This window comes from Rana temporaria, chromosome 12, assembly GCF_905171775.1.
Source record: "Rana temporaria chromosome 12, aRanTem1.1, whole genome shotgun sequence".
NCBI lineage: Eukaryota > Metazoa > Chordata > Amphibia > Anura > Ranidae > Rana > Rana temporaria.
The window spans coordinates 105,573,932-105,591,438 of NC_053500.1; the positions used below are offsets into that span (position 1 = coordinate 105,573,932).

At 45.8% G+C, this 17,507-nt stretch overlaps 1 protein-coding gene across 1 annotated transcript in view; it reads left to right on the plus strand.

Annotated features, from left to right (window-relative positions):
* Positions 1 to 476: 476 nt before the first annotated feature.
* WBP2 (WW domain binding protein 2) overlaps positions 477 to 17,507 on the plus strand; it is a 56,573-nt gene continuing 39,542 nt past the window's right edge. Inside the window, exons 1-2 of the mRNA XM_040330083.1 lie at positions 477 to 624; positions 8,526 to 8,634. Of these exons, the coding sequence (XP_040186017.1) occupies positions 566 to 624; positions 8,526 to 8,634 (168 nt within the window). The 5' untranslated portion in view covers positions 477 to 565. The remainder of the gene's footprint in view (positions 625 to 8,525; positions 8,635 to 17,507) is intronic.

Sequence of the window (17,507 nt, forward strand, 5' to 3'; positions counted from 1 at the left end):
ATATATATATATATATATATATATATATAAATTTGTATTATATTGTGTTTGTTTTCATTATAATTAATTTTAGCATATTTTTTTCTGAAAATAGGCATTTGCTTAAGAGTTGTGCCAATATTATAAAATATTTATTATAAAAAAAAAAGTGACAGCCACCATTTTCTTCCCTGTGGTCTCTGCTTTCTGAAAATGTATAATGTTTGGAGGTTTAGGGTAATTTCCAGCAAGAAATAAAGTGCTGATTTGTAATGAAAACATTGCTTCCGTAGACAAGCGGTTAATAGATCAGATTGGATCCTGCACAGATCCTGACGATGACATTGCACTTCTCAGCGGGTGATCCCCGGTATCCGCTCACACGGAAGGCTCCGCCTCTATCAATCATTGATCGGGTGACCGGGCACAGGGAACATTACACCTCTGGCTGTGCACTTGCTGCTGCAGTCAGCGACCAATCAGCACACAGCATTGATGACAGGGGGGCGTGGCTGACCGGTTGCCGTGAGACGGTATCAGTGGCTGGGCTCGCAGGGAAGGAGGCGTGTCCCTCAGAATCCGCAACATGGCGCTGAACAAGAATCACACGGACGGCGGGGGTGTCGTCGTTAATAATTGTGAGAGGTGAGAAGACGTCCTGTGCGGGCCCCGAGCTACACTTCATTTATCCCGACCCCCGCACCGCTACGAATCATTGCCCCGACCTCTGACAGCAAGTTATGTCATCGGGGCGGGGCTTGGCTAGATCGACAGGCGGGCGGACCAATCGGGAAGGCAGGAATGTCTTTTATACCCGTGGGCTCACTAGTGCAGTTATGTAGTACAGCGTGTGTAGCTCAGCATTCATATAGTGCAGTATAACTACAGCACTCCCAGCATGGAGTTTGCATGTTCTCTCTGTATCTGCGCCAATAACAAATGATGGGGCGCTGTACAAGCACCCTATATTTTCCATAGGTGACACTTTAAAAGCCCCACACAGGTCATCAGTTTAGATATATATATATATACACACAACACTTCACCCCAGGAAGGATTTTCCCCCCTTAATGACCAAACCATTTTTTGCGATGCGGCACTCGTTTTAACTGACAGTTGCGCGGTCGTGCGATGCTGTATCCAAACAAGATTGATCTCTCCACCCCACCAATAGAGTTTTCTTTTGGTGGTATTTGATCACCTCTGCGATTTTTATTTTTTGCCCTATAAACAAAAAAAGAGCGAAAAATTTTGAAAAAAAAAAAAAAAAAAACCCACAGTATTTTTTACTTTCTGCTATAATGAATAACCCAAAAAAATCAAAATAAAAAATGTCTTCATCAGTTTAGGCCGATATGTATTCTTCTACATATTTTTGGTAAAAAAAAAAAATTGCAATAAGCGTATATTGATTGGTTTGCGCAAAAGTTATAACATCTACAAAATAGTGAATAGATTTATGGGCTTTTTAATATATAATATAATATAATATATATATTGCTAGCAATGGCAGTATTTTTTTTTGTTATTATTATTATTATTTATTTATTTATTGAATTTTTTAGCAGGACTGCAACATTGCGGCAGACAGATCGGACACTTTTTTTGGGACCAGTGAAATTTATACAGCGATCAGAACTAAAAATAGCCCAGCATTCATGCGGTGCACTATGTATGTAGCTCGGCATTCACGCGGCGCACTATTAGGTAGATTCAGGTAGATTGGATTAAACTTGCGGCGGCGTAGCTTAGCGTGTTTAGGCTACGCCGTAAGTTAGCTAGGCAAGTACTTGATTCTCAAAGTACTTGCCTGCTATATTTTGGGGGCGTAGCCTAAAGCGGGCGGGCGTAAGGGCGCCTAATTCAAATGTGTCTAAGGGGGCGTGTTTTATGTTAATGGGGCTTGACCTTATGTTTTTGCCCTTTTTATAAAACTGCGCATGCGCCGGGCGCCTACATTTCCCAGTGTGCATTGCGGCTAAGTACGCCGCACAGGCCTATTGATTTCGACGTGGACGTAAACGACGTAAATTCCTATTCACAGACGACTTACGCAAACGACGTAAAAATGTCGAATTTCGAAGCGGGAACGGCGGCCATACTTTAACATTACTATTCCATCTACAAGATGGAATAACTTTAGGCCTGATATTGCCTTACGGAAACGGCGTAAATGTACTGCGGCGGCCGGGCGTACGTTCGTGAATCGGTGTATCTACTAATTTACATATTCTACGCCGACCGCAATGGAAGCGCCACCTAGCGGCCAGCCTCAATATTTCAACCTAAGATAGGACGGCGCAAGTCGTCCTATCTTAGATATGTTTAAGCGTATCTCTGTTTGAGAATACACTAAACATAAGTCGGAGTAGATTCTGAGTTAGGTCGGCTTATCTACTGATAAGCCGGGCCTAACTCTTTGTGAATGTATGTAGCTCAGCATTCATGCGGTGCACTATGTATGTAGCTTGGCATTCATGCGGTGCACTATGTATGTAGCTTGGCATTCATGCGGTGCACTATGTATGTAGCGCGGCATTCATGCGGTGCACTATGTATGTAGCTTGGCATTCATGCGGTGCACTATGTATGTAGCTTGGCATTCATGCGGTGCACTATGTATGTAGCGCGGCATTCATGCGGTGCACTATGTATGTAGCTTGGCATTCATGCGGTGCACTATGTATGTAGCTTGGCATTCATGCGGTGCACTATGTATGTAGCTTGGCATTCATGCGGTGCACTATGTATGTAGCGCGGCATTCATGCGGTGCACTATGTATGTAGCTTGGCATTCATGCGGTGCACTATGTGTGTAGCGCGGCATTCATGCGGTGCACTATGTATGTAGCACGGCATTCATGCGGTGCACTATGTGTGTAGCGCGGCATTCATGCGGTGCACTATGTATGTAGCGCGGCATTCATGCGGTGCACTATGTGTGTAGCGCGGCATTCATGCGGTGCACTATGTATGTAGCTTGGCATTCATGCGGTGCACTATGTATGTAGCTTGGCATTCATGCGGTGCACTATGTATGTAGCTTGGCATTCATGCGGTGCACTATGTATGTAGCTTGGCATTCATGCGGTGCACTATGTATGTAGCTCAGCATTCATGCGGCGCACTATGTATGTAGCTTGGCATTCATGCGGTGCGCTATGTATGTAGCTCAGCATTCATGCGTTGCACTATGTATGAGGCCCCTTTCACACGGACAGATAGAATGGTGCTTTTATCTGCGGATTCTCAAGTTATCTACCACAGCTAAAAGCACACAATGCTTTCTTATGGCCCCATTCACACACTGCGTTTAGCTGCGGTTTCGTTACATGCGGTTTGGTGCAGATAGAAAAAATAAAATTGACTGTGTCTAGGAATGCTGCTTTGGTATGAATCATGAGGGGGAACTCCAAATTTTAAATAAAAAAACATCATGGGTTCCCCCTCCAGGAGCATACCAGGCCCTTGGGTCTAGTATGGATTTAAAGGGGAACCCCTATGCCGAAAAACTGCGTGGGGTCCCCCCAAAAGCCATAGCAGTCCCTTATCCGAGTACGCAGCCCGGCCGGTCAGAAAAGAGGGTGGGGATGGGCGAGCGCCCCCCCCTTCCTGAACCATACCAGGCTGCATGCCCTCAACATGGCGGGGGGGGGCGCTTTGGGGCAGGGGGGTGCCCGGGGCCCCCCCCACCCCAAAGCACCTTGTCCCCATGTTGATGAGGACAAGGGCCTCTTCCCGTCAACCCTGGCCGTTGGTTGTCGGGGTCTGCGGGCGGGGGGCTTATCGGAATCCGGGAGCCCCCAAATCCCCGCCCCCCACCTTATGTGAATGAGTATGGGGTACATCATACCCCTACCCATTTATCTGGGGGAAAAAGTGTCAAGAAAAAAAAACACTAGACAGGTTTTTAAAGTAATGTATTAGGCAGCTCAGTCCCAGGTTCTGAAGATTGGTCAGACTTTTCTTTCCCTAGTCTGCATGTTGGGCACAAGATTATTTCTACATGTATTAAATATCGAGGCTTTCATCCCTGACCTTCTCCTGAACATGCTGTGTGCCTGCCTCCAGCTTTAGTACCTTCTCAGTCGCAGACATTTATGTACTAAATGGTACATACCAATGCAAATCACAGAGCCCTACAAGGAATGTAAACAACTACAGGGCTATGTTATTTGAAGTTCTTATACACTCTAATAGGTAGATTCACAAAGAGTTAGGCCAGGTTATCAGTAGATAAGCCGACCTAACTCAGAATCTACGCCGACTTATGTTTAAGTGTATGCTTAAACAGAGATACGCTTAAACATATCTACCCTATGTGAATGAGTATGGTGTACATCCGTCCTATCTTAGGTTGCAATATTGAGGCTGGCCGCAAGGTGGCGCTTCCATTGCGGTCGGCGTAGAATATGTAAATTAGTAGATACGCCGATTCACGAACGTACGCCCGGCCGCCACAGTACATTTACGCAGTTTCCGTAAGGCAATATCAGGCCTAAAGTTATTCCATCTTGTAGATGGAATAGTAATGTTAAAGTATGGCCGCCGTTCCCGCTTCGAAATTTTTACGTCGTTTGCGTAAGTCGTCCGTGAATAGGGATTTACATCGTTTACGTCCACGTCGAGATCAATAGGCCCGTGCGGCGTACTTAGCCGCAATGCACACTGGGAAATGTAGGCGCCCGGCGCATGCGCAGTTTAAAAAAAACGTCAAAAAAAAAAACGTCAAAAACGTAAGGTCAAGCCCCATTAACATAAAACACGCCCCCTTAGACGCCGTAACTTAGCAGGCAAGTACTTTGAGAATCAAGGGCCAGATCCTCAAAAGAGATACGCAGGCGGATCTGCTGTTCCGCCTGCGTATCCCTGTTTCTATCTTTAGAACTGATCCACAGAATCAGTTTCCAAGAGATAGACAGAAGATCCGGCAGGTGTAATAGTTTTACACTGCCGGATCTTAAGATGCAGTACCGCGACCGCCGCTGGGGGCATTCATCGTCGAAATTACGCGTCGGGTATGCTAATGAGGAGTTGCGTCGATCCTCAAAGCTTTTTCGCGTTCGCTACGTCGCTGCTACGTTAGTTTCCCGTCTCTTAGTTACACTTTTGTAAAGCAGCCCTACTTTTACACAGCAGGCGTACTGCTGTGTAAAGTATGGCCGTCCTTCCCGCGTCGAATTTTTAAATTTTACGTCGATTGCGTACGGCTTGTACGGAAATACGCTACGCGCCGATCAAAAAATTACGTCACGTCGCACAAAGCACGTCGGGAAATTTGCGTCACGAGCATGCGCAGTACGTCCGGCGCGGGAGCGCGCCTAATTTAAATGGGACTCGCCCCATTAGATTAGGAACGCCTTGCGCCGGACGGATTTGAGTTACACCGCCGCAAATTTCCAGGTAAGTGTGTTGTGGATCGATACCTAACTTAGGAAATTTGCGGCAGTGTAACTTAAATCTGTTAAGTTACGTTGCGCTGCGGGGCTGTGGATCTGGCCCCAAGTACTTGCCTAGCTAACTTACGGCGGCGTAGCCTAAACACGCTAAGCTACGCCGCCACAAGTATACACCAATGTACCTGAATCTATCTATAAGGCTTCATTTCCACTGGCGTTTTTACAGCCACTTTTTTTAGCCTTTTTTACAGCTTAAAAAACGCCTGTCCATGTTTATTTTTTTTTCGTGAGCTGGAGCTCAAAAACGCTGCTGTAGCGTTTTTGAACGTTTTTGCGTGTTTTTGAGCGTTTTTTAATGTCTGGCGTTTTTACAGCTCTATTGCTGGAGCCACAGAACGCCCTGGCCCCGCGTTTTTTTTGCAGCTCAAAAACGCCTATGTGGGCATGATGCCATAGAATAACATGGACAGGCGTTTTTAAGCTGTAAAAAACGCTCAGAAAAGTGGCTGTAAAAACGCCAGTGGAAATGAAGCCTAAGCTTGCTGGGACCTGTAGCTCTTATGGATAGAGCATATATAGAACCTGGGGAGGTGCCAGCAGGGACTGCTTTGTGCAGCCAGGTGAGATGGCGGGCAGGGGGGGGGGGGCATGACACAGTCGGCACATAGGTGATGTGATGGGGCGCACTAGGACTTATCAGATGAGATGCCAGGAGGCCTTGTACAGATCCCAGGAAATGACAGGTAGATAAACCCATGCTTCTGTGTGAAAGGTCCAGACCTACTCTGTTGAAAGATATATCCATTGATTGGATTAAAGGTCGGTAGACTCGCCACCTTCATGCATGAGCGCAAGACCTGCAAATCCCTGCTTTAATAAAATCCTGTAATTAAACTCTCCCCAAACATTGGTGAGCTATGCTGGAGGAAGAATCTTTAGAATACGACATGCTTTGGCTTCTTTCACATAGACAGCAGGCTATGAAAATTGATCTGTGGTGGATCACTTTTTAGATAGCAGTATACAGGCATTCAGGAGATGATACTGAATGCCTAGTTTTTTTTAAAACCATTTAAATGCCGTGCCACAACACTTTTGTCACACAGTTGTGCTGTGGTCACATCGACTTTCTAGTAGGGTTGTCCCGATACCACTTTTTTAAGACCGAGTACAAGTACCAACGCTTTTTTTCAAGTACTCGCCGATACCGATTACCGATCCCTTTTTTTTTTTTTTTTTATCTCGCGTGACAGTGGCACATGTGTCAGTTTTTATTTTTTTACATTTTTTATTTTTTTACATTGCTTTCTTTTTTTAAGAAGGGGGTGGGGGGGGGGGGTACAGTGTCAGTGTGTTTTTTATTTTATTTTATTATTATTATTATTTTTCACAATTAATTTTATTATCATCTATTGCAATTCTTCTTTTTTTTTTATCAGCGCTGTTGGGGGGCTTTGGTGAGACATCAGGGGTCTTAACATACCTCTGACAGTTCCCCTTTGAGACAAAGAAAGGGACTAAGGACACGGATTCTCCAGTCCCTTTCTCAACAGCCTCAGCTGTGCTGAAAATGAATGGAGAGAAGACGGTGGCTCCTCTCCATTCATAAACTGAAACATTGTAAACATAGGTTACAATGTTTCAGTTATGTGAATGGACAGAGTGGATGGACAGTGATCACTGACTCTGTACATTCCGAACAGTAAGGAGCCGGATTTACCGGCTCCTACCCCTGCTCTCCACCCTGATAGATCGAGGGGGTGGAGGAGAACGGAGGGGGACAGCAGCACAGAGTGGGATGGCAGCACGGAGAGAGAGAGCAGCATGGAGGGGGACAACAGCACGGAGGGGGGGACACGGAGGGAGACCGCAGCATGGAGGGGGACACGGAGGGGGGGAGACAGCAGCAGAACGGAGGGGGGCTGGAGGAGGATGTGGGGACAGTCAGGCCCCCGTACACACGGTCGAACATGTCCGCTGAAACTGGTCCGCAGACCAGTTTCCGTGGACATGTCCGACCGTGTGTACGGCCTAGCGGACAGGTTTACAGCGGAGAAAAGTTTCTTAGCAAGCTAAGAAACTTGTCCGCTGGAAACATGTCCGTCAGACATGTCCGATGGTTAGTACACCTAATCGGACATGTCCACTGGTTATGACGTGTAACCAGCGTCCCGAAATCCCGCGCATGCGTCAAATTGATTTGACGCATGCATGGAAGCATTGCACTTCTGTGTTTGAGAACGTCGGTGTCTTCTACGTCACCGCGTTCTCTGTCCGCGGGGATTTTGGTCTGATGGTGTGTACACGCATCAGACCAAAAGCTCCCAGGAGACATGTCCGATGAAAACGGTCCGCGGACCGTTTTCATCGGACATGTCACCTCGTGTGTACGGGGCCTTAGCGGTGATCGCGCGTGGGAGAGTTACAAGCACCGATCACCGCTGATTTTACTAAAGCAGCTGAAAGCGACGGGGAGGGGTAGGGATGATTATTAGAGAGAGAAGCGGAGAAACGTCTGTCAGACTTTTAAATCTATACAGCGGTGATCGGTGCTTGTAACTCCCCCACCGCACTGATCACCCTGACTGTACAAGTATCGGGTGAAGCATCAGAGCATTTTCTCCAGTACAAGTACTCAGGCAAATGCTCGGTATCGGGACAACCCTACTTTCTAGTAGCCCGACAAACATGACATGCCAAGTTAAAACTTGCATGTCACAAAGTGATGCAAACTGCCCCATATGCAGTAAGATAAACAGACATGGGGGTCACTACTGTGACGCAAAAGTAGTGCAGGAACTTTTTCCAAGTCGGAGCGACTCAAGTCGCACCGATTAGAACGATTCCAAGTCGGAGCGACTCAAGTCGCACCGATTAGAACGATTCCATTGCACAGAATGGGGTGCGACTTCTGATGCGACAAGTGCGGAGCAATTGTCCCATCAGTGTGAACCGGGCCTCCCCCAAAAGTAAGCAAAGATCTGCGGCAAGGGCAGCCGGTTGAATAAGGAAATGATTGGAGGCGGGACTTTATAAAAAATTAATGACATATGACTATAAGAATCAAGTTCTATTTTATGGAAAGAGTTATTCTGAATACAAATCTTCTATTTTATAAAATCACACTTCACTCTTTTCTATTTTCAGTGTCTTGATGTCCTATGACCATGTGGAGCTTACATTTAGTGACATGGCAGGCACTTCAGATGCTTTTCGGGGGACTAAGAAAGGCACGATAATGCTGACGCCATTCAGGGTAAGATCCTTAGCTTCCTCTTTGTCACCTGTGATACAAAAGAGAGAAATTACAAAATAGACTTACCGTGTTTCCCCGAAAATAAGCCCGGGTCTTATATTAATTTTGGCAACAAAAGACCCAGTAGGGCTTATTTTTGGGGTAGGGCTTGTCATGTGCTGATTTCTCCCCCAATCTCCCTCCCTGCCTGTCAGGAATCACCAGTGGCCAGTGGAAGTGAGTAAAAGTGCCTGCAAGACTCAAGAATGCTCTGGATTACAGTATCAGATAATAAGAACTGTACCTTTCTGCAATCCATGTGTGACAAACACCTTCACATAGCGCCGCTACCGTGTCCTGCCAGAGCACTGCAAATGAAGGGGATCCGATATCCCCCGCAGAAGAGAGGAGAAGAGCAGCGGGACATCAGCTAAGCGCCGATATGTGCTTCCATGGCCCGCCAAAACTCTTGTTCCCGCTCTGAGCACTGAGGGGGGGCCAAAATCCCCCACTGACAGCTGGCTAAAGAGGAGGAGAGCAGTGGGAGGCCAGCTGAGTGGCGCTATACCGAATGCATCCAGCACACACAGCCCACATCACATACCACGCTAGGTCTTATTTTCGGGGTAGGGCTTATATTGCAGCACTCCCCGAAAATCACAATAGGGCTTATTTTCGGGGTAGGTCTTATTTTCGGGGAAACACGTATCAAAAGTGACGATAGATTTGCTTGTTTTTATTTTTTTTATTTAATAATCAGATCCAGGTATTGTAATTAGCGTTCACTTTTTCTTAAAATTATATTAAAGGCAAAATGTTTTCTTTATTAAAATAAAAAGATGTTATACTTGCCTGCTCTGTGCAAAGATATTGCACAGAGCAGTCCTTTACCTCTTCTTTGGTGGTCCCCCTCCTTCTTCTGAGTGTCCCTATAGCGAGCCTTGTTATGGGGGCGCCCATGCGGGCATGCTCCCCGAGCTGGTTTGTGTGTGTCCATAGACGCATACAGCACACCTCAGCCATGCCCCCCACCCCTTCCTCGCAGGATTTGACTGACAGCAGGAGGAACCTATGGCTCCCGCTGCTCTCAGTGTAACCCAGGAAAAGAGCAGCGCTGCTGCAGCTAGGGACATCGCTGGAGTGGTGAGAGTTGTCGGGGGTAAGTGTTTGGGGGAGGCTCAAAAAAGTAGTGAGACTTTTTTTTTTACCTTAATGCAGAGAATGCATTAACGTTAAAAACATTTCGACTTCATAACTACTTTTACATATTCTATATTGTGTGTATAAAATCTGGTTGATGATTGCCCCCTTTTCTCCCTCCATCATCCTACACCCACTTTTCATGCTTTAGCTAAGGCTGGCTATACACTAGTAGATTTGCAAATGAAAATGTTTACAAACATTTGTTCAAAAATTCTTTGTACCTTCAATGGCTGGACAAATATCATTCAAAAGTACTTTAATTTGCTTATAACGTTTTAATTTTGGAACAAATTACATTTTCTCAAACGAAAATCAGATACACTGTTGGCAAGGTGGTTCATTCAAGAACAAATTTCCACCAACTTCTTTAACCACTTAAAGCGGTGGTTCCCCCTAAAACAAATTTCTAACAATAGATTCGTAAGACCCGTTACACTGCGGGTAGGCTGGCTTTTTTTTTTTTTTTTTTCGTACATACCGAGATCTCGCCGTCTCGTCCCTTGGCGGTGGGCGTTCCTAGTTGATTGACGTTCCTCGGACGGGCGCATACGTGACGTCACGACTTTCCGACAGAAGCCGAACGTCATTGCGCAGGCGCCGTATAGAGTCGGCTCTAGAGTCAATCAACTAGGAACGCCCACCGACAAGGGACGAAACGCCGAGATCGAGGTATGTACTAAAAAAAAAAAAAAGCCAGCCTACCCGCAGTGTAAGGGGTCTTACGAATCTATTGTTAGAAATGTGTTTTAGGGGGAACCACCCCTTTAAGGACCGGACCAATATGCAGCTAAATGACCCAAGGGGTTTTTACAATTCGGCACTGCGTCACTTTAACAGACAATTGCGCGGTCGTGCGAGGTGGCTCCCAAACAAAATTGGCGTCCTTTTTTCCCCACAAATGGAGCTTTCTTTTGGTGGTATTTGATCACCTCTGCGGTTTTTATTTTTTGCGCTATAAACAAAAATAGAGCGACAATTTTGAAAAAATGCAATATTTTTTACTTTTTGCTATAATAAATATCCCCCAAAAACATATCTAAAACATTTTTTTTCCTCAGTTTAGGCCGATACGTATTCGTTTACCTATTTTTGGTAAAAAAAAAAATCGCAATAAGCGTTTATCGATTGGTTTGCACAAAATTTATAGTGTTTACAAAATAGGGGATAGTTTTATTGCATTTTTATTAATTATTTTTTTTTACTACTAATGGCGGCGATCAGCGATTTTTTTCGTGACTGCGACATTATGGCGGACACTTCGGACAATTTTGACACATTTTTGGGACCATTGTCATTTTCACAGCAAAAAATGCATTTAAATTGCATTGTTTATTGTGAAAATGACAGTTGCAGTTTGGGAGTTAACCACATGGAGGCGCTGTAGGATTTAGTGTTCACTTTGTGTGTGTTTACAACTGTAGGGGGGTGTGGCTGTAGGACTGACGTCATCGATCGAGTCTCCCTTATATAAGGGATCACTTGATCGATACGCTGATCTACCTGAGGCGGTCGGGAAGTGGTTAAAGCGCAACATTCCCCCCTGGTTAATCTATGTACATTGCAAGGATTATAACAACCTTTGTTGCAGATTCCTACTTTTTTTTTGTTATTCAGAAGAAATCCATATGTGTTTGTCTGTGCCTCTGTACTGAGTGGGTCTAATGGGCGTGGTTTCATAATTAACTGTTCGCTGTGCAGCTGCAGGGCACTAATGAGGAGATCCCTTTAGACGTATCTCACCAAAAATGACATTTTTGTTGCAGGGGATGCCTGAAATCTGACTTGTATCTTAGGCAGACTTCTGGGAAAATTGGTGAGCCAATCACTCAAGCAGGAAATTATGTATCTGGAGGATGGTCAGTACACACTCTGTGTACAGAACAACTCCAGGTAGCCATATTGCATTGCATTTATAGAAAATGACAGCGGCTGCATATTGAAAAGGAAAGGTAATTTTTAATAACATTCAACTACTATATGACTTGTATCGCAATTGTACACGCTATATTATTTTTTCTTTATTTCTCCCAGGAAAGTGGAGTTACCCCTTTTTTTTTTTAATTTTTTTTTTTATTTAGCATATCAAAAAATTAAACATGCATGACATCGGGTAGGTATTACATCAAGTATAGTCAGCAATGAATTCCACAGTGATCCAGACAATAGTATAATCATCAGCAGTCCATAACCAAAATATCCTGAATCTCCGGCCCGATCCCCGCAATTCGGCGTAATTGCTCCCTTTGTTTCCTTAAAAAATCAGTTCAACATCCAGGCAATTTCATGTGGCCCTCGCACCTCTCCTGCAGCTGCAGGAGAGCTCCAGCCCTCCTCTGGTCCTACTCCAGACCCATAGGCCCAGATTCTTAAAGGGCTTACGATGGCGCAACGCAATGTACCCGTCATAAGTCCTAATCTAGGCCGTCGTATCTATGCGACTGATTCTTATAATCAGTTGCGCATAGATAACCATTAGATCCGACAGGCGTAAGGCTCTAACGCTGTCGGATCTTAATGCATTTTTTTTTTCGCCGCTAGGTGTCGCAAAATACGCGAATTCCCGAACGTACGCGCGGTCAACGCAGTGAAGTTACGACGTTTACGTTAGATTTGCCACGCGTAAAGTTGCCCCTGCTATATGAGGGGCAACCAATGTTAACTACTAGCCGACCAGCCACCGTCATTATACGGCGGCAGGTCAGCTCTCCTAGGCGAGAGCCCGTAGCTATACGTCCTCTCTTTTAGCCGCCACTAGGGGGCGCGATCGCCGCCGGGCACATGCGATGGCTCGGTACAGAGCGGGGAACGGGAGCTGTGTGTGTAAACACACAGCTCCCGGTCCTGTCAGCGGGGGAAATGCTGATCTTTCGTTCATACAATGTATGAACGGAGGATCAGTGTTTCCCCTAGTGAGGCCACCCCCCCCCCCCCCCCACAGTAATAACACACAGAGGGAACATACTTAACCCCTTCCCCGCCCCCTAGTGTTAACCCCTTCCCTGCCAGTGGCATTTTTATAGTAATCCAATGCATTTTTATAGCACTGATCGCTATAAAAATGCCAATGGCCCCAAAAATGTGTCAAAAGTGTCCGAAGTGTCCGCCATAATGTCGCAGTACCGAAAAAAAATCGCTGATCGCCGCCATTACTAGTAAAAAAAATATATTAAGAAAAATGACATAAAAATACCCCCTATTTTGTAAACGCTATAACCTTTGCGCAAACCAATCAATAAACGCTTATTGCGATTTTTTTTTACGAAAAATAGGTAGAAGAATACGTATCGGCCTAAACTGAGGAAAAAAAATGTTTTTTTATATATTTTTGGGGGATATTTATTACAGCAAAAAGTAAAAAATATTTTTTTTTTTCAAAATTGACGCTCTATTTTTGTTTATAGCGCAAAAAATAAAAACCGCAGAGGTGATCAAATACCACCAAAAAAAAGCTCTATTTGTGGGGAAAAAAGGACGCCAATTTTGTTTGGGAGCCACGTCGCACGACCGCGCAATTGTCAGTTAAAGCGACGCAGTCCAGAATCACAAAAAGTACTCTGGTCTTTGGGCAGCAATATGGTCCTGGGGTTAAGTGGTTAAGTATAGCCGTCGTTCCCGCGTCGAAATGTAAAAATTTACGTTGTTTGCGTAAGTCGTCCGTGAATGGGGCTGGACGCCATTTACGTTCACGTCGAAACCAATGACGTCCTTGGGATATTTTCCGGACGGCTCATGCGCAGTACGTTCGGCGCAGGAACGCGCCTAATTTAAATGCTCTACGCCCCCTACCCAGCTCATTTGAATTAGGCGGGCTTGCGCCGGGGGATTTACGCTACGCCGCCGCAACTTTACAGGCAAGTTCTTTGTGAATAAAGCACTTGCCTGTAAAACTTGCGGCGGCATAACATAAATGACATACGTTACGCCACCGCAGTTTTATGCCCATCTACGAGAATCTGGGCCTTACTTTCTGCTTTCAAGCAATGCATCCTGCTTCTTCCCAGCAGCAGCATAAGGAAAGGGGGTGCACTGTGATGTAAGTAAGAGTGGGGGACTCAACTTCTGATGGTGGGGTGGCTCTTTACATCTAATATAAAGGGGAGGGGAATGCGCTGGACATCTAATCTTACAGATACAACCGGCACTTTTGAGGGCAATCGTAATGCTGGCCCACAATGAAATTGAGTTTGACACCCTTGCTCTCAACCTGGGGGTGGGGACCCCCTTGGGGGTCAAATGAGGATTTGCCAGGGGCCCCCAAAACCTGGGCTGTTCCTGAAGCCTGCGGCCGCCCACTCAGCCTCTTCACAGCCTCCCATTCAGTTCACGGCATAGCTGGGGGGCAGGGACTAGAGGTCAGCTGACTGGTGAGGAATGTGAAGTAGGAGGAGCTGGAGGGGACCCTATCTGCTGATTTCAGCATAGGTGTCACTGCTACGAGAAATCAAAGTCGGAGACACAGTGAGTAACACTGCCTGTGATAAGAGTTGCCTTTAAAAGTCCGCACTACAGTTCTCAGATCAGCAGATGACCTTGATCAAGAGCACCTAAGTTGGCTGATCCCCGCCAGCGCTGCCACTGATCCCAACTCCACGCCAGCACTGCCACTGATCCCAACTCCCCGCCAGCACTGCCACTGATCCCAACTCCCCGCCAGCACTGCCACTGATCCCAACTCGGCACTGCCACTGATCCCAACTCCCCGCCAGCATTGCCACTGATTCCATACTCCCCACCAGGGAATAAGAGAAGGAATAAAAATAGAGAATACATGGAAGGGAGAGGAAAAGAGGGGGAGGAACAAAGAAAAAGGGAGAGAAAGAATAATAGAAAGAACAAGAAAGACGTCTAGAGAGGGGTGGGGATAACAAACAAGAAATTAGGATAGAGAGATATAAAAGGGAAATAAAGAAGAACAAAGAGAAAGAATGGTACATCCTAAAATGTACTATAAGGGCTTTTAATACTGTACGAGTGGAAGGGACTCAGGTAGCGTTAAATGTCCGTGGGTTAGGGGCGCAAATTACTTTCTTACCTTGGGTGCTGACAACCCACTATAGGAAAATCATTTTACCGTTAGGGGTCCCCACAACTTGGGAAATTTTATTAAGGGGTCACGGCACTAGACAGGTTGAGAACCACTGCTCTAGGGTATTCCCATACCATATGGATGAAAGTCCCTTCCGCCCCCATACACTTATGACAGACTGCAGACCTTCCTGGTCATTCGGTATAGTCTAGTTGGCGTGTAGTACATCTGGGGAAGGTATCGAAGACAGATATAAGATAAGTATCCAGAGCTTCCTGCCATAGCTCCTCGGAGAACTCCGGCACAGTAGCCACCCACGAGCCCTGGCCTTGGATGGAGTTACCCTTTACATTTCCTCATCATTGTGGTTAAAAACAAATGTTGATTGGACCAACTAATGATTAGAGAATCGAACAAATGTCCTTTAAAACAAAAATTTCAAATTAAAGTCTGCTAATGTATAGCCAGCTTTACTTCCTTTCATTCTAATTATCTTCATACCTTATTATCTTACAATTTTAAAGATTTAGACCCTTCACCTCCTAAACAGTTCTTTTGATACCCCTCTAAATGTGCCCTCAGACTCCAAATTATTAGTCACAGTATACAACATTGAGCTAACTTTCTCTGAAGGATGAAATGCATTAATTTATTTCTGATACATGAATACATGCTTTACAGAGAATGTTAAATCTGAATTCCAGCTATGGCCAGGAATAGGATAGCAGTGCTACTACAATGATTGCCCTGCTTTGCTCTCGGAGGTCACTTACTTAGCATGGGTACCATTGAGAAAATGCAAAGTGTTCCTTGAATGGCGCACATGCTAAGCGAGTGACCTCCTGTGTTCACTAAGCAGCTCAGCATGGGACCAGAAAGCCAGAGGCAATCACTGTAGTAGTAGTAGTGTCTTTTACAGTGATTTTACTTCCATGGGGATCCCAAAGGTATGGCACATACATACCGTATTTATCGGGGTATAGCGCGCTCCCGCGTATAGCGCGCACCCCTAAAGTTGCCCCGAATTCCTGTAGAAAAAGTTTTTTTTGTACTTAGTTTTGGTGTTTTGCGCGGCGTCCATCGGCGGCCTCGTCAGGTCCGGCGTCCGTCTGCGGCTTCGGGTGTCCTCTTCGTCGGGTTCGGCATCCTTCTGCGGCGTCCTCCCCGCTCGTTTCCCGCGCCGAGTTTGAATACTGCGCCAACATATACAGAGCGCAGTACACTCGTGTATCGTCAGGCAGGCTCGGCCACCCCTCGCGCTGACGTCCTGTACGTCCAGGACATCAGCGCGAGAGGACCCGAGACTGCCCGACAATACACGAATGTACTGAGCTCGGTATATGTCGGCCAAGTATTCAAACTCGGCGCAGGAAAGCGGGTATCGGCGTATACCGCGCACCCACGATTTTGCCCTGATTTTCAGGGCAAAAAAGTGTGCGGTATACGCCGATAAATACAGTACTTAAAACGGAGGTGCACCCAAATTTAAAAAAAAAAAAAGCCAACAGCTACTAATAGTGCAGCTGCTGAATTTTAAAAAATGCACACTTACCTGTCCAACGCGCCCGCGATGTTGGCAGCCGAGGCCGAGCAATCGCTCGTCTCTCGGCTTCCCCCGCCGCCATCCTTGGTGAGGGAATCGGGAACTGAAGCGTTGCGGCTTAATTTGCCCGGTTCCCTACTGCGCTCGCGCATCGTAACTGGTCCCCGTTCCCTCCTGGGAACAGTGTGTTGTGTTTCCCAGAAGACAGCGGGGGGGGGGGGGGGGGATTTGGAGATTTGGTGGGAGTCTATGCCACAGGAGTCTATGCCCGGAAGTGGGTGAAAATACCTGTCTTAGATATCTGCACCCCCCTCCCCCCTGAAAGGTGCCAAATGTAACACCAGGGGGGGGGGGGGTGGGGTTCCGAAAAGCGTAAGTTCAATTTTTGGGTGGAACTCTGCTTTAAGTTGGTCCGGAACTCCGTTTTAATACTCTTAGAAGGTATCAGATCCCATTGCTACACTAAATCAACATGTTTTATGCTCTTTACCTATAATATTTTTATTTTATTTATCTTTGGGAAATAATGAAGTCCTTTGAAAGAAAATCTGGTAGGTGGTAAAAATGGCTTTCCACAATCCATGCTGTGATTTTATATACACCAATCAACCATACAATTGTGACAACCCACTATAACCTGTAAAGGCATCTACTAGACCTGTAGAAGGTACTTTGTGGTATCTGGCTCCAAGCTGTCAGCAGCAGATCATTTAAGTCCTGTAAGTTGCAAGGTGGGGCCCCCATGGATCGGGCTTGTTTTTCCAGCACATTCTACAAGTGCTCAATTGGATCCATATCTGAAGAATTTGGAGACCTAATCAACACATTGAACTCGTGTTTTTTAAACCATTCTTGAATTCATCAGACCAGGCCAACTTCTTCCATTGTTCCTTGGTCCAGTTCTGATGTTCATATGCCCATTGTAGATGCTTTTGGCTGTAGACACGGTTCAGCATGGGCACTTTGACTGGTCTATGGATATGCAGTCCACTAGGTTGATTTACTAAAACTGGGAGATTGCAAAATCTGGTGCAGGTGTGCATAGAAACCAATAAGCTTTCAGTTTTTTTTTTCTATTAAAGCTTAATTCAACAAGCTGAAGTTAGAAACTGATTGGCTACC